This window comes from Choloepus didactylus, chromosome 18 (assembly GCF_015220235.1).
Source record: "Choloepus didactylus isolate mChoDid1 chromosome 18, mChoDid1.pri, whole genome shotgun sequence".
Lineage (NCBI taxonomy): Eukaryota > Metazoa > Chordata > Mammalia > Pilosa > Megalonychidae > Choloepus > Choloepus didactylus.
The window spans coordinates 48627472-48651319 of record NC_051324.1 but is presented as its reverse complement, the minus strand read 5'-3'; the positions used below and the strand labels follow the sequence as shown (position 1 = coordinate 48651319).

Genomic DNA, 23848 nt, shown 5'->3' with positions numbered 1-23848 from the left:
TAGGCAGCCAGCGCCTGTGGAGGGGGAGCAGGTGTCGGTATTGTCTTTAATTATACCACCCGTTGATGCCTCTGGCACTCCCTGCACTCCTCCAGCTCTACTGACTTGGCCATGTCCTTCTCCTGGTTACAAACACTATTTGGGGAAAGCCCTTCTCCTTGCCACCCTGCTGCCATACTTAGGCCAGGAAACACCTTAATTCTGAGCCCCAAGTGGGAAATGCCCTTCTCTACAAAGCAACTGGACATGAGGCTGACTGGTGGCACAGGGCTTGGGGCAGAAGGGAGTGGATTCCCTGCTTCTCAACCCCATACAGTAAGTCACATGGCCTGGCCAGAGGTCACAGACTCTGGGCACCTGGAACAAAGTATGAGAGGGGGAGATACTAACTTGAGAGCTGCAAAGGGCATGGGCACGTCACCCACCGTGGCAAGGCAGCTTAGCCTGAGATTGAGCACCGTGCTAGGAGTCCCAAGACCTAAGGTTCTGCTACTAGCTGGGCAACTTCCACCAAGCCAATTTACCTTCCTGGGCTTTAGTGAACCCCATCTGTAAAAGGACATCGCAGCAGTTACTTGCCTCAGGGGGCTGTTAATAAGATCCAAGAATGTGTTAAAGATCATATTCATAAGGCATTGTGAATACTGTTTTGGGTTGCCAGACCACCTTACAGATGGGTCTCAGGCTTTATACCACGTCTTACCCCACTGCAGACTGGCCCTATTCCTCTGTTATCTCATTCATCAAACATGTCTTGAGCTCCTCTTATGTGGCAGGCAAGGGCAGAGAGCTTTATAATTGAACTCATTCATTAATTCAATATATATTGAGCAGCTGTGTGCTTGTCCCTGGGCAGGTACTAGGGATTTAAGATGGATTAGACTCATTACTGGCCCTCGTGAGCACACTGACTAGTGTGGAGACCAATGCATACTTGAGGAAGTCAAAACAGTAATAGACTATGGAAGCTCAGGGAAGCTTCTGGGATTGTCACCAAGGTGGGCATGGAGGGACAAATGGGCAGTAGCCAGGAGCAGGCTGGTGCGAAGAGTTAAAGACAGGAAGGAAGTAGGTACCAAGGCCCCACTCGGAGATCAGGCAAGCTGCTGCACCCTCCTCCCAGGCTGAGGGCTTTCAAACTACTCATTCTCTTCCCCAAAGGGAAGTAGGGCTCCAGGGAGGGCAATGGCCAATGCCCCCAAGCAGGCAGGACACACACACAACAGCATCTCAGAGCCAGAGAGGTAACCAAGTCAGCAGGTAAAAATTAGACTTTTATTTGAATCACAGGAGAAAGATTCATTTGTGGTTCAAGTCAAATGTTCAGAATCCTAACAGGCCAGAAAGATTTGATCCCGAGCACAAGCCCACAAGAGAGGGTATCAAAACAGACCAAAAAAAGACAACAATCCCATATAAAAAGATGAATGGACGGCTTCACACACACGGGTGAAATGTTTGGACAAAGGCAAATTCCACATGGTCATTTGTTTCTTTTTAAATACAGGTTTGTGGGGTGGTATTTTTTTCCAGCTATAAAAAAAAGACCCAAAAGTGCATATGTGAGGGGGAAAAGGCAGAAATTAAGCAATAGTTTTCCCTGGAGGGACATGAGGAAGAAAACAGGAAGCAGTATTGGGAGAATTCACTTTTCTCACCATTTGTCTTCTTGCATCTTATTATTGGTCCACTAAAGTTATATTCACATTTTAGCTTTGATGCATCTTCTTTCCTGGGACTACATTGGCTAAAGACCCTGTGAGCTGTAAGGAAAGACCAGGGACTCAGCCCAGCCCTCAGGGTCCTGTGCTCTTCTAGAGATGGATGATTCTGGTAAGGAACAAGGACTCCAGCAGCCCCCGGGTCCCCCAGCACCAGTGCGACAGTCCCACCTCAAGGAGGTCCTTCCTCTCTCCAGGAATATGTAAGAAAATGTCCTCTATTTTTAGGACGGGAGGAGCAGAGGGACAGGCAGCAAGATTCCAACAGCTGGCTTGCTTTGTTTTGGAAGGAAAATTAGCCGAGGGAAAACAGGTTGACCGTTGCTCCTCCAAGTCCTCCCTTGTGAGGGGAGGTGGGGCCTCCTCCCACCCATTCACCACCCTCCCATTGCAGGTCCTCTGACAGGGCGTGTCCCTGACCCTTGGTCCCAGAGTCCACATTGTGCTTTGAGATCAAGAGGAAATGGAATGGACCAGCACCTTCCTCAAGGCCCCCAACACTGCTTCCCCAAAGGCCGCTGCCTTCCTGCTTTCCTCACCCCCCAAACTGCCCGATATGACATCTCTCCTGCCCTCTCCTCCCATCCACGTCTCACCTCAGCTGGTAGTAAAAAGGAAAAGGTATTGGTTAGGCAGGGCTCCTCCCCCAGCAGTCCTTTCCTAAACCTTGGGGAAATATTCCCAAATCAACGAACAGGCACTGACAAAAACACCTGTGATGACTTGATGGTTGACTATGCCCCTAACACCTCCCCCACCAAAGGCCCCGCAGGGCCCAAGCACACAAAGGGACACGAGGCCAGCTGTGGGGCCTGGTTGGACTCAGGTAAAAATGGGAGGGGGTGTCCAGAGGGGTGACAGGAAAACCCAAAGATGAATAAAATCAGGCAAGGGTGTCACAGCCACCAATGAGCAGAGAGAAGGAACTGGGATATAGCACCATCTTTCCTTCCTCATCCCAGAGTCTGTGCTTCCAGTTATCTAGCCCTGGGACCCTTTCCCTCTGCTCCAAGGGGGCTTTATGTAAGTGAGGGGGAGGTCTGGGAGGACAGCCCCCAGAGTGAGGCACCCAGAGTGTGAGTGACACAGGGTCCTTCTGGCACCCTACTCTGCAGCCCCAGGACACAGAGATGGGAGAAGAGACTATGCCTGGAGCCATGGAGCCTTCTCCCCATCTCACCCTACCCCAGCAAGCTGCTCGCCGCAATACCAACCCCCATCTCCATAACCATCCCCTTACTTCTGTCCAGCATACCAAAAAGGGGGAATGGATGGGTGGGCTTCCTCTACTTGGGGATATAAGGAAAGGAGGAATTTTGGGCCCAAAGAAAACATAAGGAATTTCATTCTCCCTTCTCACTGTGGGTTTTGAGGCAAATTATCAGAAGACAGCTCCACGAGCCTGCACATGCACCCCCCTACACATAACCCCAGAGATACCTGCATGTACCCTGCCTACCTTCTTTCACACTCACACACCTGCCTTTCACAGACACCTGTGGACACACTCCTTCCCCCACATCCTAAGTACTCGAGGTTGTGCTGGCTTTGCACAGCTCCAAGTCTGTTTGGCACTGGGCTGGGGGGTGGAGGCCGTGAGGAGCAGGGAAGAGCAGCCCCCCTAACCCAGATCGCAGGGGGCTGGGGGCCAGTGCAGGCAAAGGGACTGAGGCCTCCTTGCCCCACCCTGCAGGACTGCGGGCTTCCAGCCAGGAAGCAAACAAGAGTCCCTGGAGACTGGGTGTGGGAGTGGAGGAAAGGGGCTGCAGGAGAGAACACCCTGCTACCCTCCCTCTTTGCAGTTGTTCCCAATTTTTAAGAAAAGCAAGAGCTTGACCCAAGCTGTGCTTCCCCGAGAGCTCTAAGTTCACACCAGGTCTGCGTGGGCAAGGGAGGGCAAAAATCACAGTGTGAAAAGAACAAATGTGGAGAGGAGATGAAGTACCCCTCAGCAGGAACTTTCTCCTCCTTTTGTTGTCCTTGAGATGAGGGAGGAGGGGTGAGGGAGATCCCTGGGTGGGCCGGCAGCCCTAGCTTTGAGAAGCAGAGGTAAAGCATCTCACTGGTCCCCCAACTCCAGCCTGGGAGCAAGGGCGGGGGGGGGGGTCCCAATCCCAGGAATGTATGGAGCCTCTCCCTGGGGCCCTGGGAGTCTGGGACTCACCCCTGCCCTGGAATGTTTCGGTGCGTGAGAGGGTGGGCAGGAGGGTCTGAGGGGACAGAAAAGAAGGCAGCTCAAGGCTGAGTGGACTGGTCTCCCACTCCAAACCAGCCTGGGCTGCACCCTTCCCAGAAAGACCTACACCTATTCCATCTGGAGAGAAAACCAAGAAGTGGGTCAAGGGGGAAACCTGCCAGAGGAAGGAGCCCGCAAAAGGGGCAGAACAAGGCTTCAGTTGGTAAAAGAGCTGGGGGAGGGGTGGGAATAAACAAGCTGTGGCAGATTTAAGGAAACAGAGACTACTGGGTGGGGCGGACGGTCCCGCCTCAGGACAGGACGATGGGATGCTGTGGAATGCACTGAAGACGGCCGGGCAGGGTGGGGTGGGGCCAGGGGGCTCAGATGGCCTCCACATAGTTGGCCGGCAGCATCCCCGTGTCGCCAGTGCGCTCCACGGTCCCGTACATCCAGCCGTCGTCGATCTGCTGCACGTTGACGATGGTGTCCCCATCCTGGAAGGAGACCTCGTCCTCATCGGCAGCGCTGTAGTCGTACACAGCTCGGTACCGCTTCTGTGGGGGGAAGCCCAGTCAGGCCCCGGAGCCAGGCTCTGCAGGCCCTCCTGGGGCCCGAGCCTTTCTCTCTCAGTCTCTGGGACCCCAGAGGAGAGCCCAGGGTGAGCTCTGAACCATGTGGCCTGGGGCAAGTGACCTGGCCTGTGTGTCTTCACTTTCTGAGAGCAATCATCCTTTGAACATATTTAGCATCCATTATGGGCCAGTAGGATGCTCAGGGGGTCAAAGGACATGAGACTGAGGAAGTGTGTGAAAAACACAACAGGCCTTAGGAGCTGTCATTTTTATTACTACGAGCACCAATGCTTTCTTTTTGAAACTGTAATGAGTCTGGCTTCACTCCCAAATTGGGAGAAGAATCTCCAGGTGATACAATAGGTGTCTAACAGTTTCCACTTTCCAAATCTCAGCCAAAACCTGATGCTTTGGCCCCAGTTCTAGCAAATGTCCAGTAAATGCGCATGGAATCTGCTGGTGGTCTTGGAGGTGGGCATGATTCTAACATGCCCAACCCTCACCGCCCTTGACAATGACTTCTGTCTGGGTCAGCTCAGCCTCTGTGGCCCTCCGGGGGAGACCCACTTTACATGGGGTGGCCTGGGAGGACCCCTCAGTGGTAGGGGCCCGCTGAGAGCCAAAGGACACGGGAACCAGCCACATGAAGAGTGGGTGAGAGCATGTCTGAGCAGAGCCCGAATACTCTCAGGTAGCCAGAGAAAGGGACCTGGTGAGGGGCAGGGGAGGGGGTGGATGGGTCTGAGTCCAAAGCCCTCATCTTATGGCGAGAAACAGAAGTGACTCGCCCAAGGTATACCCAGGGCTAGAACTCAGGGCCCCAGTCCCAGCCCAGGGCTCTGCCCATGACACCACTCTTCCCCTTAGCTCAAAAGGCTCAAGAGGCTGAGATCCCGAGGCAGACAGACAACAGGGGCTGGGGTCCCAGGCCCAGAGAAGCCACGTGTCTTTGGTGGGCTTTCTAAAGAGGATCCACAAGCTGTGACCAGGAGGTCTCCCCTGCCGCCTCCCCTCTCCATGATCTTTCCCCCGTGACCCGGGCTGCTCACCCCGCCCCCGCCAGGGGTGCTGCGCTGTATGGACACCGGGGCTGCAGGCTCCTTGTAACCGCCATAGGACTGGGCCGCCTGCTGCTGCTGGGGCTGCTGGTAAACTGCAGGATGGGAGGACAGGCCATTAGAAACCGCCCTGCCAACCCCGGCCCCTCTCACCTTCCCTCCGTGAAGCCCACATCATGTATTTCCTTCCCCCTTGGGCAAACGACCCCCTGCCAGTCTCATCCCACACCTCCCCCATTCCTTGCTCAACCCCCACTTCTCGAAGGCTAATGCCTGTGTGTGCACATTTCTGTGTGTTGTGGATTCTACAGTAGGGACCTTCCTGGGTGGGGCCTGCTCCTCTGACGCCCTTGACCCAGCACAGGCCCTGAGCCCAGTGTTCAAGCCCTTGGCGGGGGGCCCGGGGATTCAGGAAGCAGTGGTCTGCCTGGGTGCAGGCTCGGCCTGTCTCCCCATCCCCAGCAGCTGGCCTGGCCTCAGACCCTCTGTCCCCAGAGCCTGGCACTCACCTGGGGCGCTGGCTGGGATGTGGTGAGGCGGCTGCTGGGGCTGCTGCTCCTGGGGCCGCCGGTAGCTGCCGGCGTCCTGGGGCTCTCGGCGATCAGGCTCAAAGCCCTCGCCCCCACTGGGGCCCATGCGGCTCTTCTCAAACTCCTCATGGTATTTTATCTGCAGGGACAGAAGGAACTGGTGAGGGGTCCCAGAGCAAACAAGCATGTTGCCACTCAGGATCCTGGCATGGGCGAGACTCCCGAGGGCTCCAGAGGACGGCTTCTTGTCCTGGGCCCAGCAGCTGTGAGCCCGTGGACAAGCTGCTTAACCTGCTGAGCCTAGGTCTCCACCTCTGCAAAATGGGACATTGGTGTCTACCCTAGGTGGTGCTGGCAAAGTTATGAGACGAAAGATGTGAAAGTGCTAGACAAAAGTGCATTGTCCTTTTTATACACCTGGGGCAGGGCCAGCGGCTGCCCTGCTTCTACCCTGGTCAACAGTGACGATAGCAGCAACTCACTTAACTTGAGCACTTGCTGTGTGCTAGCTGTTTTACATCTCAGACTCAGTTTACCTTGTCAGCACCTGTGAGGGGGTCTATTACAGTATCCGCCTAATGCATAAGGAAGAAACTAAGGCACTGATTAGCAACGTGAATTGCCCAAGATGACTCAGATTCTGCCCTTGTGGGCGTGATGTCAGAGGCCAGAGCCCAGGGACACTCTGTCCAGGACCCCAGGCTGCAGGGACAGAAAATGCCAGGCCCTCTCTAAGGGTGGGAGGTTGTCTTGGAGATGGGTTCCTCCTCTCACTGGGTTCCCAGAGATGCGCAGAGAAGCCCCACAGGATGGACATGGCAGGCTCCAATCCCTCAAGCTAGTCCCCTGTAGCCACAGTCCACTACTGCTTGGGGCCAATGGCACCAGCCACTGAGGTCACAAGGGCAGGGGGCGAGGCAGGGGTCCCTGTGCAAAGTTGGGGGAGGGAATGGGTGCTGCCTCCATCACAGAAACCCAGAGGAAGTGCCCACCCCAACCACCAGAAAGGGACCCTAGGATCAACTGGTCCGGTCCCCCACCCAGAGCCCCAGCTTCAACTCAAACTCTGTTCTTCCTGTATAGTACTGAGGTGGGGCCAAAGCCCAGGCCTCTAGAAATCTAGTTTTCCTAGCTTGATTCAGACCCATCGGCCCCAGTCTTCCTCCACTTCCTGTCCCGGTGGCAACCTTCTGCAGAGGCCGGCCTTTTTCTCCTCACACTCCTGAAAATCTGCCTGGACGGCCTTCTGGGCTTGTGCCAGACGCCTGGAGGGAGACCTGAAAACGACCCAGCCCAAGCACCAAACTCTGGAAAGCCAGCCACGGCTCCCTGCACCAGGCTACCCCCACTGGTCTCCCTTCCCCTAGTCCCCACAGCCCAGCCTGGGGGTCAGGGGGCCAGTCCACCCGCAGGGGCAGCCCCGCCCCACCCCTGTCTGCCCAGGCCCGGGGTGGATCCGGACAGACCCAAGGCCGCCTCCTGCCCTGGGCGTGGGCTGGAGAGAGCCAGCCCTACGCTCCCCCAGGCCGGGCACCTGCTGCGAGCCCTGGGCAGAACATTCTGTGGACATGATCTCATTTAATCCTCACCACAGCTCTGCCAAGGAGGTCTCTTCTCTGTTTAGCAGCGGAGGAAATGAGGCTCACAGCGTTTAAGTGAACTAGTTGACGCCACCAGGCCCAAACGCAGGCCTGTGTCTTCCTGAAGACTGCACTCATCCCATGACACTGGGCTGGCGCCTAAGGTTTCCTTCCATCAACCCTGAAGTTCCAGTTACCAGAACCATAAACTGCCATTGTCCAGCCCCCGCCTCTACAAAGGGCACCATTCACTGCCTGGAAAGACCCAGAACTTGGCTGTGCTGCCGGCAGACCGAGTGACGCTGGGTGAAGCATCTAACCTCACTGAGGTTTAGTTCCCTGTTCGGGGGTTAACTCCTGCTCTCACCTACCTTGCCACGAAGACTGAACACAATGACACATGTTTTTAAGAGTACTTTATAAAGTGCCACATGGACATTAATTGCTTAATGGAGAAGCCCCAGTGAGAGGAGATAGCCAGGAGGGTCTCCTTCCTGTCTCCCTTCAGGACTCCCTGCTGTAGTGAGAATGTTCTATTAATCACCCCCACCCCCACCCCAGAGAGAGAGCTCTGCTGAGCCCTGCTGTCCTGGGTACACCTCCCCCTCCCTACCCCAGCACGGTGGCTGGTTTAGGAGGCAGGTGGGTCCCATGGCATCAGAGGGCCTACGTCTCAGGCCCAGGTATCACACTAACCCACCTCCCCAGCAGGCAGAAGATGGGGCACCCAAGATGATGTGTGACGCCCCATGGCTTCCAACCTCACCCTGCAGGCCAGGTCCTCGAACCCACACCCCACACAGCCCAGGCTGGGATGTGGGTCCCTCCAGCCCACGCCCAGCACCAGGCCCAGTATGGGACAGGGAAGAGGCCAAATCCCTATTCCCGGGCAGCCCCCATCTAAGACGGACTGGAAGGCTCATTTTGGGTGCATTTGTGGCAATTTGCTCCACAAGAAATGCAAATGATAACTTGGGCTGCCCCAATGAGTGTGGCCTTCCCACGCCCACAACATGTGAGTGGAATCACTACTCCTGTGGATACTGCGTTAGGGACCCTCCTTCCCACGACAGTGACCAGGAAAACCTGCTTCCATAAACACAGCACATTCCCACGACCAAGGAAGGGAAAGTTTACAGATGACCTGGAGGCAACCTCAACTCCCCACGTCCCTCCCTCACCCCTCAAGGATGGTCCAGCCTTCTCTCTTCCTTCCAGGTCCATCCCAGCACCTCATCCTCGCGACCCTGTCTCCTGCCCCCAGGCTGAATTCAGGGCCCCTTGTCAGTCCCCACAGCACATAGGACAGGCCTGTGCTGTTTGTGACCAGTGGCAAAGAAGTGTGTTATTCTGATCCCCTCCCGTGGCCCTGCTCGCCCCAGGCACTTGGCAAGAGCTGGATGAACAGACCAGGATCCTGGAGAACCCGTGGACGCTGCATTTCTCGAAGTCTGGTCTCTGGGCCAACTGCTTCCAGAGCCCCCGGGCTGCCTGTGAGAACGCAGGGCCTCCCACAACTCAGGTGGAGCTGGGCTGGGATTCCGGAAGAGACAACTTGCAAAAGCTCCCTGGGCAACTGGAAGCAGGCTCAGGTTTGGAGTCAGTGGTCTAGAGCAGGATTCATGGGCCAAAACCAGCTGCTGCCTGTGCACACAATCTGTGAGCTAATGGCTCCACATTTTTAAATGCTTGTTTTTTTTTTTGGGGGGGGGGGAATATGACATGAAATTTTTATGAAATTCAAATTTCAGTATCCATAAATAACGTCTTATTGGCACAGCCACACCCATTCATTTACCTGCTATCTATGGCTGCTTTTGTGCCGTAACAACAGAGGTGCGTAGCTGTGACAGAAACCATATGTCTCACAAAGCCTAAACTATTTACTATCTGGACCTTGACAGAAAAAGTTTGCCAACTCAGCTTGCTAAAATACCTCAACGGCATACTCCTATTGGTAAACCATTTTTAAACACAGTCCCCTCAATACATATATTTTGTAAATTGTACCTTATGTATTGCATATATATTTTATAAATTACATGCATGTATCATTTTACAAATACAGACTGTACATTGTAAACTTATACCCCCCAAAAAAAAATTAAAAAAAAAGAATGAGATGAGAGAACCAGAACCAGGAGTTCTAAGGCTTTCTTCCCACCCCCTTCAGTGGGACATGTTTTCTGTACCCCACTCCGAAGACCCCTATTTGGGGAGGGGGGTTCTGTTCTCTTGATTTCTCAGAGAAGAAAGTGGTGATGAGGGAAAACAACAAGCAAAGGCGGTAAGGCCCATGGTTTGCAGGAAGGCCCACGGTTTGTGTGCTCTGTGGAGCTGCGTGTTGGGCTGGCCATGGGGGGGGTGAGGGAGGAAATGGGACAGAGAGTGACAGGTAGAATGGCTCCCAGGAGAAACTCAAAAAGCAGGATACTTGGAGAAACTGCCATATCTGCACAGTCCCAGGCAGGTCCCGGCTCTGAAATCCCCCAGGCCTCAGGCCACCTGACTGGAAGCTCAGTTCTCACTTCCTGGTCACCAGGATCCTGCCCTGTGACTCTCCTGGAGGAAAACGGGGTGGGGGTGGGGGGCGGACATGGAGAGGAGGAGGGACGAGCTTGTCCTGTTTCCTGGAGCAGAAGGAAGCAGTGACCCTGTGCCCCGGCAGGCTCTGGCCTGACCCCATGCGGTCCTGGCCCAGGCTGACCCCTTTGGCCGTCTACACACACCTTTTCTCTGCTGCCTTCACCATATGAGAAGGGCAGAGTTCACACTGCCCAAGAGGGCCTTGAATGTGAAGGCTGGGCTAGAGGTGATGGGCCCTGACAGTCCGGGAGCACAGCCATGGCCCCTGCTGGCTGTGCTGTGGCCTGGGCTGGGGAGGGCAGACGGTGAGGGAGGGGTCCCGTCTGGAGGCAGAGAGCGTCTCACTCAGAGGGCTCTGGGTCAAGAGCCCCCTGCCCTTTCTTTTCATGACCAAGCGGGACCACCCCCAAATGGTGAAAGACAAAATGGTGAGCCAAATCCTAAGAAGGAGGCAGCCAGCCCTGGCTAGTCCGAGAACCCTGGGAGCCCCAACTCCCACTCAGAAGGGCACCCAGGGGTGAAGTTCCTGTGGACACAAGGCCAATGTCCTGCTCTCAGATCCCTGAGACAAAGGCAAAGGGTGACTCTCCCTAGCCCCACCCCACAGTGTCCCCCTGTCCACTGGCACGAGGTGAGGGGAGACAAGGCAAGGGGACCCCCTCCACAGGCCTGTCTCACCGGTTTCTGTGGCACCTCTTCCCAGGCCCAGAAGGCAACCTGCCCTTCCGACTTTTGTCCTGGGGACAGGAGAGGTCAGTTTCCTGTGTTTATTTTCTGTAAATGCAGAGAGGCCTGTCCCCAGGAACCACTGACCGGGGAGGGAAGGTGCCTATGTGGAGGTGGACAGACACCTGCACAGAGCCCTGAGGGTGCCAGGAAGTGGGCCTGAGGCACAGGTGTCCCTGATGCTGGGGACCCATCTGCTCTCCCCCTTTGAGGGTGTGACCGTCTGCATTAGTGATGGGGTGGCAGGAGCCCTGGGGCGAAGGGATGTCTGGGGCTCAGCTCCTCTTCCCCATCAAGGGTGCACAGTGGCTAAGGAGCCAGGGCCTGGCTCCATCCCTATCGGTGTCCTACAGACTCAGCCTTGGTCATGGGTGGCACCCTCCTCCCACAACACGCCTCACCCCTGGGGGATCAGGAGCCCATTGCCTGGCTCATGTGACCTTGGTGAGTCCCTTCCCCTCTGGGTCTCAGTTTCCTCCCCTGTAAACAAGGCAGCTAAGTTACCACTGGGATGGTCCCCAGGACCCAGAGCAGCTCTAGAAGCAAAGCAAACGCTACAGCCAAGAGCAAGTGTGGACCTGCATGTATTTCCACAAGTGGCTGGTGGAATCAATCTTGCGCCTTAAAAAGCCACTACACGTGGAACGATAGATACAATTAGGGCAGCTGACCCAGGTGGACGACACTAGTGAGTGGCAGCCTGAACACAAATGACACCCACCCCTCACCGACGCAGGCACCACCTGCCGCTATTAATATTAATAAGTCTTCGCGTTTGCATACATCTCCACACCTGGTTCACAAAGGCTCTTTTCACGGGCCTCCCTGGGCACTGACAACAGTCACCCTAAAAATAAGTCAGGCATATATACTTTAATTCCCACTTTTCAGAAGAGGAAAATGAGCCTCGGAAGTTAAATGACTCGCCAAGGCTAAGCCTTCATGACTCAGGAGCAGCTGAGGCTGGAACGGCAAGGAAGCAGTCACGGCTGGACGAGCCCTTCCCTGGGAGCCCGGAGCAGGGTGACTGCTCCCTGGACCTGGCTCACGTCCGTTGCTTTGGCATGAATATCAATAGCACCCCCTTCCACTCTCAAAAGGGATGATAATCATAAGTTCACCCTAACTTGGAGAGAGCAGGAAGCCAGGCTTGAGAACCCAGGAGAGGCAGCCAGGAGGGGACCACAGGACTGAGAAACGGGAGGCTGCAGGTCCCTCCAGCCTGAACCCCCCTGGATAAACGTCCAATACTCTCAACTTCCTTGTCCTCCTCCTCCCAGCAAATGAGGAAATTGTTGTTGCTTTGCTGACCAACCAATTGGTCTGTTAAGCAAATAGGCACATTAGGGGGTGTTAGCACATCTGAAAGGTAAAGAAACATTTTCCAGACTCCACTGGGCCTGGCTGATCCCTGCTCCCAGATCAGCAAAGTTCTAATCTTCTCAGACACCTGAATGATGGTCACCATCAGCCCAGAAATGTCAACAGAGCCCTGGGTTACAAACTGTCCTGGGCTTCTGTGGAAGGACGGCACAATGTAACTGTGCCCTTGAGGTACACAGGTCCAGAGGCCACAGATAAAGGAGCCAGCCAAGGACCCTCCACACCCAGCTAGGACGACTGCGTGAAGGTCCGTTTTCTCTGTGGCCAGCTATTCTGTGCTTTCGGAACCCCCTGCTCCCTGACTGTAGTGGAAAAGAAGATCTGATGCTCCATGGTTCTCCATGACTACATCACACCCACTGAGAGAGAGCAGGGCTGTGAATGGAATAACCAACTCACTAGCTAGGGTCTGGTTTTTATAACAATCTCCCCCATTTGCTGAGGGCCTACTTTGTGTCCTTACATGCATTACTCGTTGCCCAGAAGCAACAGAGCATTATCACCCCCATTTGACAGATGGGGAAGCCAAGGCTTGAAAGGTGGGTAAGCAATAGGTAAGTCAGAATTCAGCTCTACCATCAGATCCTTTGTTCTCAACCACCATGCAATACTGCTCCTGGACGATATTTTATTTTAAAGCAAATTTAAAGCTGCGCTCAACTTCATTAGTCATTAGAGAAATGCACATTAAAACCACAGTGAGATACCACCACACATGATCAAAATGGCTAAAATTAACCAGTCTGAAGATGTGACGCAATGGAAACACTCATCACTGTTAGTGGGAGGGTCCAGCAGTAAAGCCCCCTTTGGGAAATAGTTCAGCATTATCTGGTAAAGTTGAAGGAATGTACACTCTAAAATCCAGCAATTCCACTCCACATAAGCACCGGGAGACATGTTCGAGGTTGTCCATAACAGCAAGGAAACAATCCAAATATCCACTGACAACAGACTCAACCAAATATGGCATAATGGTGCAATGGGATGTTATACAGCCAGAAAAAAGAATGAGCTACAGAGATGCAAAAATACAGATGAATCTTTAAACCCAATGTTACGATAAAGAAGCCAGACACAAAAGAATTCAGACTGTTATGTTCAAAACCAGAAAAAACAAAACTCTAGTGTTTACGGGTATATACTTAGGTAATAAAACTGTAAGCAAAGAAAAGCACACACTTTCAAAGTCAAACTAGAGGTTTGTCTAACACATCTCCATAGGCCCTTCGACTCAGGTTGCACCTTTGTTTGACTTAACTGTTTGCTACTAAGTAGGCCCAGACTCTGCAGACAGAAGCTAACTTACAAAATATAAGATGCTGATGTCATTATTTTTGACCAATAGAGATGCAAATGATTTCTGCCTGTAGGAAAGATATCTTCAAAGTGTATGGTTTTATGGCCCTGTAAGACATTCACCAATTCAGCATCTAAATGCAGAACCCTAACCAGTTCTGTATCTATCTGTACCCAGCACTTCCTTTCTGCCTCTCACATTCTCTGGCTTTACCCTCCAGCCAGTTCCCTCATTATTAAGTTAAATAAATACACACTAGGTGATTCCTGCACCCGTTACGTTTTTAACTCTTTGAAAACTATATTTTGGCAGGGGTATGGCAATGTTCTATTTCATGATCTGTAATGTGAGTACACAGGTGCTTACTGTTTGTATGCTATATTCAAAAACAGAAAAAATCAAAACATGCACAAAAATTGCATACAAAACAAACAAACAAAAAAACACAACATGCAGGCACATAAAAACATAAAAATAGAGCTTCTCTGGGTGGAGGGGGGTGCCAACCCCTCCCACCAGTGGAACCCAGAAAGAGGCTCCAGCAACTCCAGTTGCCCATCCCTTAAAGCCATCAGGGCTCACGTCCACAGACCAGGGCTCCAAATGTGCACATGCACATCCCATGGGCCCAGGCCTCTCAAGATGCCTTGAACAAAGAAGACAGAATTACTGACCGCAGACATACAAGGTACTAGCATCCTTCTTCAAAGTTCCTCACATGTTCTCAGTACTGGACACCGGCCAAACTTTTCAGCAAATTTTTACTTCTTTAGCTATGTCCCTTCTTTAATCAGGAACAGTTAAAGATGATTGACAACACTTATCGTATGTCAAGTACCTGACATTTTCCTGTCAAGGTAGGGCCTCCCATCCCCATTTTTACAGATGGGGAAACTGAGCCTCAGAGAGGCCTGCCCAGCTGTTGAGTCAAAGAGGCCAAGATTCTGCCCTCACTGTCTCTTCCCACCTCACCAACTCACCTCTTATCAGGACTGACAACAGACTGCACACACCCAAAGCAACCACCACCTGGGAACCAGACACTTGCTTTGAAAATTATCTCACTAGTAAAAGCTCTAGTCCGCAGCACCTTCCTCCAGAGAAGCAAATTGTCATCTTGCTGCAAGATGGTCCAGCCTTTGGAAATAGCTAGGAGTTACTTGGTGCCAAACTGGGAAGCAAGTGGGAAGAAAATGGCAAGCTTTATACAGAAACACTATTTTGGATACAAAAGGTGTGGCTCTAAAAGGAGAGGCTAAACCTACTTATAACTGTGCCTAAGAGTCTCCCCCAGAGAACCTCTTTGTTGCTTAGATGTGGCCTCTCTCTCTAAGCCCACACGGCAGGTGAACTCAGTGCCTTCCCCCCTACATGGGACTTGACTCCCAGGGGTGTAAGTCTCCCTGGCAACGTGGGACATGGCTCCCGGGGACGAGCCTGGACCCATCATTGTGGGATTGAGAAAATCTTGACCAAAAGGGGGTAGAGAAGTGCAACAAAAAGTTTCAGTGGCTGAGAGATTTCAAACGGAGTTGAGAGATCACTCTGGAGGGCATTCTTTATGCACTATGTAGATATCCCTCTTTAGTTTTTAGTGTATTGGAATAGTTAGAAGGAAATACCTGAAACTGTCAAACTTCAACCCAGTATCCTTGATTCTTGAAGACGATCATATAATTATATAGCTTACATGGTATGATCATGTGATTGTGAAAACCTTGTGGATCACACTCCCTTTATCCAGTGTATGGACAGATGAGTAGAAAAATGGGGACAAAAACAAAATGAAAAATAGGGTGGGATGGCAGGGTGGAATGCTTTGGGTGTACTCTTTTACTTCTATTTTTATTCTTATTTTTTTTCTTTTTGGAGTAAGGAAAATGTTCAAAAATTGATTGGGGTGATGAATGTACAACTATATGATGGTACTATGAACAGCTGATTGTACACTATGGATGACTGTATGGTATATGGATATATATCTCAATAAACTGAATTTTAAAAAAAGGTGTGGCTCTAAACACCGTCTTTCCACCTTTCCCAAAACTCTCCTAGAGGCTGGGACAGCTCAGCAATGGTTTCAAGTGTGGTTTAAAATTCCTTAGGGTTCTGGGACATGCCAAGTCTAGCCCTCTCTGACTTCGCGGTTGGCAAAGCTTTCTCAGACTTTGAGGTGATGGTCCTCAAACTTCAGTGAGTGCCACAGTAACCCAGCGAGTGTGTTTAAAATGCTGGTTCCTGGCCCCCACTCCCAGAGATGCTGGTGCAGGCAGCCTGGGGGAGAAGGCCTAAGAGTCTGCGTTTTCAGTGAACTTCCCAAGTGACTCTGACACAGTTGTTTGGAGGCCTGCACTTGGGGCTTTAACTCTAGCTGCAGGTACTAAAAAAAAAATCCGGTCTTCCAGCCTCTTGGTGACCTCACAGGTCCCCACTAGAGCTGCAAAGGCAGCTCCCAGGTCAAGCTCAATCAGCCAACTGTAGCCCTGTGGTTAATGATAAGATCATTATCTCCTTAAGTGTGGATGTCTCCACCACAGAGTTTTGTTTGCAGGGCTCCCCAGATATTAACACCTCCAATAATGGGGCAGGGGTGCGGGCTAGAAGAGTAGGTAGATTAGGCTGGGCAAGGAGTTTTCTGGAAATGTTTCAGAAAGGGAGGCCCAGATGACCGAGCTTGTTTGCTTGTTCTTGCCCTCAACCTCCAAGCAAGAAGCAATGAGTGAGTTGCTTGGGGGTGGGGAGGTTGCAGACCAGGACAGTTGTCAATGATAAAAGATAAGAGTTTTCACGTTCAAGGCTTTCCCTTTACCCGACCTCCCCTACCCCATCACCCTAGGCTATTCCCCAGCTCGGAAGCCCATTCCATTTTGGTAGCTGAAGACAGGCCCTTCTTATTTCTCTATCTTTCCAGAAGCTCTAGGGGATGAGGCCAGGCCCTGGCTTATAAAGAGGCAACAGTGACCAGCTTTTATTGGGGCAAAAAGAGATTAGAGCCCTCCGAGGAATGCTCTCCTACCCAAAGGAAGTGCTCCATTTCCTCAAGCCACTTACTTCAAACTGCAGGGCAACAACTGGGTTGTGAAACCCTTTGAGTGGGGCTGCAACCAGCATCTTTAAAAGATAGCTGAATGGAAAATAGCTGCACTCTTTCATGAAACTTTTGATCCTGTTTTCTCCCTAAATAAATGCATGTCGGTTTGGCGGTAGGCTGCAGTGAAATACAGTTTGAAAGCCGCGGCCTCAGACATGGCTGATTCAGCCGGCTGCCAGCTGCCCCATGCTGCTGAACCCCAGCAGACTCACGGCTGGAGGCCCACTCCAGGCACAGAGACAGAAGGAGCGCCCTCCCCGGGAGGCCTGGCACCTGGGGGTGTGCTGAGTGGGGCACCTGAAGTCCCAGGCCCTCCTCTGCCTCCACCCCCAGCCCCCACCCCAAGTCCAGAGCGACAACGGGCGCCTCGCCGATTCCTTCCTGTTACAGGCGTTTGCCCAGTCCTTCACTTTGTAGAACCTCCTGGCCCAGGCTGGGTGCACCCTGCAGCTCTATGCCCTGAGACCCGGGCACAGGCCACTGCCCCTGTTCTGTGTCTGTGGCACACAGCAGTGCCCTTCCCCCACGTACCCAGGGCCCCACTGGTGCACACCCACAGGTACAGAGCCACATGGGCTGCTGCCCCCTGGCCAGAGGTGCTGGGGGCAGTGCCCAGTGCTGGAACCGTCCATCCACCACCCACACTCCAACCCAAGCCCGCCGCAGCCAAGCCCTGCTGACTGTCTCAGGGCCCAGGAGGGCCCAGGCCAGGGTGTGGGGGGCCAGTGGGGAACGCAGGCTGGGGTTTTTACACAGGAAGGAAGAGCAAGCCGAGGTGGGGGAGGAGGCCACGGGAGGGCGGAAATGACTGCAATGTCAGCACCCAGAGGCGGGGGTGGGGGGGCACTCCTCCCGGCCCCCGCCACACAGGCTTGACCTTCGTGCTAAAACAAAAACATCCAGGCTGCATCCTGATACCCTCCATACCCAGCAAAAAGAGAAGCACGCAGCTTCAGAGAGAGTAGGGTGATTTAGCATGCAGGGTCCCCCCTGCAAACTCCCACAAAAATACAGTTCCCCCAAGGCGGAAATGCTGTGTGGGCTGAGGGAGAGGGAGTCTGGGGGTGCACAGAGGAGAGGCATCTGGGAACCCCAAACCCTTCCCTTCCCTCTGCTCCACAGGCCAGGCCCGCCCAGGACAGCAGAGGCAGTGAAGAGAACCGGTCTCGTTCATGTCTGCCGGGCGGGAGCAAGGGGCCGCGAGGGGAGGGCCGTGGGTCAGTGTGGGGGCCACGGGGCCGGGGGAGCTCACGTTGCTGATCTGGTCCTGGGTCTTCTTGATTCTCTGGAGTTCGGGTGTGTCCGCCACCACGCTGAAACCTTTGCCCTTGTTCTTCTCAAACTCCTCCTTGTAGCGCACCTGGAGGCCCCGGGGAGGGAAGGGAGAGGGATCCAAGTCAGGCCAGTGGAAGCAGAAAGGGCCCCGGCCTATAGCCAGGAGCTAGACAGCAAGGAGCCAAGAGAAAGATCCGGGCCAGAAATCCCCATTGCAGTGATACCCAGGCTCTGGCTTGAAGCAGGAGCCTTTAGCCAGAGTGGTAGACCAATCTGAATAACCCACTAATATTTAGAGAGTGCACTCTGAGTGGCAAGTCCCTTACATGAAGGATCTCATTTAAATTTCACTATATACTATGATTAGCCCCATTTTACAGATAAGGAGACTGAGGCAGCAAATGCCCAGAGCCACCAGGAGGCAAGCCCTCCTCTGCCTGACTCTGGACCCTTCACCACTTGTCCATCCTGCCTGAAAGCTACTCAGGAAGGCTCTTCCCAGGGCTCCCAGGGCTGGCCCAGCCCTCACCCTAGCCAGGAGGGGCCCCACCCATTGGGAGTAAGTGGCCAGCTGAGTGAGGGCTTTGCCAAGCGACAAAGCTGGCATCCAGAAAGGAGGGTGGTGAGAGCCACACAGAAGCCTCAGTCAATGGGCCTCTAACAGGGCCCAGCGGCTTCCTGGAGCCTGGCAGGCCAGCTTCTGAAGTCACGGCCACAGGAGGGGAAACTGGCGTGGGGCAGAAACCACTTCAGAACAGGGTTCCAATCTCCAGGGAAGAACCCTACTAGCTCAAGTCAGACATCAGAAAGAACTTCCCCAATACTAAAGGAACTGAAACATGAAGAGCTTATCCTCCCCTGGGGGGGCTGAAGAACAGAATGGAGTCCAGCAAATGCCCCTGAGACAGGGAACCGTTTGTTGGCTTCCAGAGACTTCACTGTCCACCCCTGCAGCCAGCTGTTTGAGACCCCACCAGCTGCCTGGATTTCCTCCATGGAGGCTGCACTGTCCTGGAAGGCAGGTCAACCCAGGACATGAGGCCCAGGGCCTTGGGAGTTTCCAGGATGATGAGCACAGGGGGCTCCCAGGCATAGTCATCAGCCACCGTGCAGAAGCTGCAGCTCTGCCCTGACCAAAAGCCCTAACGGAAGCTGCCACAGCCTGCACCTGTCAGTTCCTCTGCACACCCCCCAGGGGCCAGGGGTCCTTGTTGTCCCCTGGAGCCCCAGCTCACCCATCTGTGGGGTTCTTCTTCCTAAAAGGTTTCAGAAGAGTTTGGGGCAGTTGTGGGATCCCCTCCTTTGCTCTGATCCAAACTAAAAAGAAAGACCCAGATATGCTAGGTCCTATCAGACCAGAAATTAACACAGTGGATACAGGCACCAAACCATCCCAAGGGCCCAGAACCTGCCCAGCCAGAAAGCCCTGGGCCAGCACAAGGATTCTTAGTGGGGGGCAGGGGCCCTCTGGTAAGCGGCAGTCACAGAAGGGAAGGCACCCAGAGACAGGAAAACAGCACTCCAAATTCAGAAGCCCTAAATCCAAGGCCTCTGACCTTAGTCTCCTCATCTGCAAAAGGGTTGTCACAGCAATCAATTAAATATGGAGCGGAGGCCTCCTGTCACCAAGTATGAGCACAGAACCAGGCAGAGCTGGTACTCACCAGGCTCAGTCTCTCACTGGCTGAGTAATCTCAGGTAAGTGACTTAACCTCTCAAGGCTCAGTTTCTACATCTGTAAAATGGTATTCCCCAACCAATCATTCCAAGCAGTGGTGCACATTGCAGACAGTGGCTCAGGAAATATGACAGGGTGAGTGTGAAAGTGCTTTGTCAGCGTGAAAGTGCCGAGCAAATGCCAGTCCCCACTCCTTCCTTGGCTTCCTAAGGGTCAGGTCCCTAATCCAGGGAAACAATTGCTATGGCAACACTGCAGTGATGTCAGCTGGTTCCCAGGCTCGGGAACTGCCTCCCCTCCCTGCTGGGGAAGGATAATTCATTTCACTGCTGCCGGGGGAGGCAAGGCTGGGGCCAAGTGGGGGCTGAGAAAGGACAGAGGCCTGGGGTCAATACCACTTTGCTTTGTGTCCCTGGGCAAGTGGGGATCTGGGTGGGTTCTCTTTTCTGAGTCCCCTGAGGGGGGCTGCATAGTTGATCTCTAAAAGCCTTCCTGGCTCTGGAGTCTATGACCATTTTTAAGCACCTTCAGGTCCTGACGATGGAGAATCAAGGTGGGGAAGATTCTGAGAAGCCTCTGAGTGTTGGTGGAGGTGCCAGAGTTAAAGAGTGGGGGCCAGGAGCGTCCCCCGTCAGGGCTCCCTCATGGCCCAAGCAAGAGCGTTTGCCCTTGTCTGTGATGGCTCGCCAGGATGTGACGGGGGTCCCAGTGGGAGAAAAGAGACCTGCCCAAGGTCACTTGACCAATTAAAGCAGGGCCAGGACTGATGGTGGCGCTCACCAAGCCCAGCCCACTGCTCCCTGCTACGGGTCAAACAGCTGCTGCCCAGGAAACTGCTTGTTTATATGCAGGTTCATTTAGTTGGCCTCCCTGCTTCCCCACTCCCAAACACAAATAAGTGATTGCTGAATGGATGATGAAGGAATTGAACGCAGACAAATAATCTCCAAGCGAACAAGGCAGCATATTTGGAAAATAATTGCCTTGCTGACCCAACGTAAGAGGGAAGATCATGGCTTATAAACATTTCTGACACTAATTAATGTGCACTTACTAAGTGCCCACTATGTGCTGGGACCGCATAGCACATATGCCACCCCTTCTAACAAAAAAGAAAACCATTTTTAAACTAGACACACAGAGATGTAGAGGAGAACTAATGAAACAAGCCAGGGCTGGAAGCAAAAGGTCACTGCATCTGTTCCCAGGCTTCGTCATGCCAAGTTCCATTTCCTCTCCTCTCCAGGAGAACAGCAATAGCAAACACGCATATTGAGTGCTTACTCTGGGCCAGAGAGTAAGTGCTTCACATAGTCTAACATCCCACAACACCCTTTGGAGGGAGGTAATGTTACTATCCCTATTTTATGAATGAAGACTCTAAGGCTCAGAGAGGTTAAATATCTTGCTCAAGGTCACACAGCTAGTGGCAGCAGATCTGGATTCCTATGCTGCTATTCTGCAGGTCACAGGATCGTGGGGGGAGGGGAGGTGTTCAGGACATGGAAACTCTGCCCCAGCGTGCAGCATGGGGCCTTCACCACACTCAGCCCGCCCCCCTTCCCCCCTGTGGCATTTCTCAAACTGTACTCAACAGCACCAGTCTCCTTGCACTTCTGCCTGAGCGTAGGGGGGACATACAGATCCCTTCCCCCATTTAATCCCCTGCCCCCAGGCTGCTACCTCTACTCAGTCTCGGCGGGGCAGGGGGTGGGGGGGTACAGGAAAGGAAGGGGACGCTGGAGGGTCGTTTCCGGGCAGCTCTGTGGTTACCCCCTTCCCCCCCCCCCCCCGCTGCAGAGGCTGCTCCAGGTGTCCCAGACACCCAAAGTGCCACTTTGGGGACCAATACAGAGACCGGAAAACAAATACGGTTGAAATAGCATAGGCAGCTTCCCTGAGACAGAGAAGGGCTGAGACACACCAAGGCAGGCCCAGGAAGGGGGCCCTGGAAGGAGCTCAGCTGACACCCTGGTGGGGTGGGGCAGCAGAGGCCTCCACTTCCCCTCCCACCAGCCACAGGCAGTGGCTCTAGGGCAGCCCTGCCCCCACAGTGGCCACAGGAGCCAGAACTTGTCACCACCCCCAGCCAGGCCGGCACAGAGCATCAGGCCAGCCCCCAAGCTCTAGGAAACTGGGGCCTGCTGTCCTCATTTTACAGGTGAAGGAAAAAAAATCTACGGCCCAGAGAGGCCAGTGGCCAGCCCCAGCCCACATGGCTGGAAGGACGTGGAAGGGAGACAGAGCAGAGGCCAGGGTCCTTTCCCCTCCACCTTTGGCCACCCCAGCCCCCAACCAGCTCCCTGTCCCTACCACCTGTCCCCAGCCTCTGAGAATCAGAACCTCAGTGCATTAGAGCTATGGGACCAAAAGCCCTCATCAGGATCAACAGGGAAGTGTGTCAAAATGCAGATCCCTGGGCCTCATCCAGAGCTGCCAACCCAGAGCTCTGGGAGGGCCTGGGAAATGTACATTCTAACAAGCCCCCCATGCACTGGTGAAGGTGCCTCCTGCAGGCTGAGACTTGAATCTAGATGACAACCAACTGCAAATCCATTAAGAATGACGCTGGGCTTCAAATCTGCCTCTGTCCCTGGCTCCCCTAAACCTCGGTTTCCCCATCTGCAGATAATAAAAGTCCCTCCTTTATCAGGTGGTTGTGAGGATTAAATGGGGTCAGAGGGAGGTGTAGGGCCTGGCCCTCAGGGAGTACCTAATGGAGTGGGTGCCACTCTCACGATCTCCCCAGACTGCGCGAGGGACGGAGCCCAGGAGCCCGGGAGGTGAGCCGCTGGCCAGGCCCCTGGGGAGCGAAGGGCGCAGGTGGGGCCCGGGCGCCTTTGCACCCTGTGTACGGTGCCCGCTTTCCTGTGGAGGAGCAGAAGTGGCCCCCGCCAAGGGCACGCCCTGTCCATCTGCACCCTGCTCCTCATGCCCAGGCAGGGGGTGCTTCCCCCTACAGAGCCCATCCCCCCCCGAGGATTGGGTTCCAGGGTCAAAAAGAGCTGCAGCCGTGGTGCTTTTGTGGGACTGACAAAGGCTGAGGGAATTAAGATTGCTACTGCCAGTGGGTTTGAATTTCTCCTCCTGGGAGTGGGCATGCATGTCACACACTCAAACACCTCTGGACCTGGCTCTTTCCAAATCCCCCATCTATTCCTCCAAGTCCCTTTGACGTGGCTCCTACCATCTGGGGTCCTGATGGCCCCTCTCAAGCTGTGGGGTGAGTACAGCTCTGCCTGTCTGCCCTGCAAGCCCCACTCTGCTTCGGGCCCTGTAGGCTTCCCAGGGGCTGGGGAGCATAGGGTGGTGTTCGGGGCCTGGCTCAGGTCTGGCTGGAATCGTCCCTGTGCAGACCAGGCCCCAGGCCACTGGCTGCCCTGACCCCTCTCCCTGCCAGCTGGGCCACCAGCCCTCCTCCATTGGCAGAGACCCAGCAGGGGTGGGGACGGGCTGGCAGATGTGGGGCTGCCTCTGCAGGAGAAGCCAACTCCCCCCACTTCCTCCCTACCCTGTGGAATACTCCGGAGACCTGAGCCTCAGGCTTCACCAGGGCTGTGCCTGGTCAAGGTCACCACACTTGAGAGAAAAAAACAGAGCCCAAATCCTCAGACCAGCACTTCTGTGCATGTCAATGGTCAAAGCCCGGTGCCTCCCTCAGCCTCGATTCCTTCGTGTGTAAAATGGGGTAACAGGTCTCCTACCCCTATGCAGAGCAGGGCCAAGGATAAATGAGGTGAGGGAACTAAAAGCTCCTGCTAAGCTACAAAAGCTCTCGCCAGCATAAGGGACTATTGTGATTATTAAGGTGGAGACAGTTCTCTTTGGGGGATAGAAACTGGAAAGAGCACAAGTCTCAGACATAGCTGCAATTGAAGCCAGCTCTGCTGCCGGCATCTGTTTGCTCATCTATAAAGCGGGAATAATTCTGGGCTGTCAGGAGGGATAAATGAGCCATAAATTAGCTATTAATATTGTTACCACCTCTACTACTCCCCATACAATCTTTGCAAGCCATTTAACGTCTCTGAGCCTCAGTTTCCTCATCTGTGCAATGGGAACAACAGTACCTCCTTCGCAGGGTTACTGTGAGGATTAAATGAGAGAATGCCTGCCAGGCCCTCTACAGTGTGGGGACGACTCTCCCCAGTGTGACCAGAGAGGTCGCA

The 23848-nt window shown here is 53.8% G+C and overlaps 1 protein-coding gene across 1 annotated transcript in view; it reads right to left on the bottom strand.

The window, feature by feature from the left end:
- Positions 1-1255: 1255 nt before the first annotated feature.
- LASP1 (LIM and SH3 protein 1) overlaps positions 1256-23848 on the bottom strand; it is a 39400-nt gene continuing 16807 nt past the window's right edge. Inside the window, exons 4-7 of the mRNA XM_037808479.1 lie at positions 17979-18086; positions 6040-6199; positions 5522-5625; positions 1256-4454 (exon numbers count right to left, since the gene is read on the bottom strand). Coding sequence (XP_037664407.1) covers positions 4281-4454; positions 5522-5625; positions 6040-6199; positions 17979-18086 — 546 coding nt within the window. The 3' untranslated portion in view covers positions 1256-4280. The remainder of the gene's footprint in view (positions 4455-5521; positions 5626-6039; positions 6200-17978; positions 18087-23848) is intronic.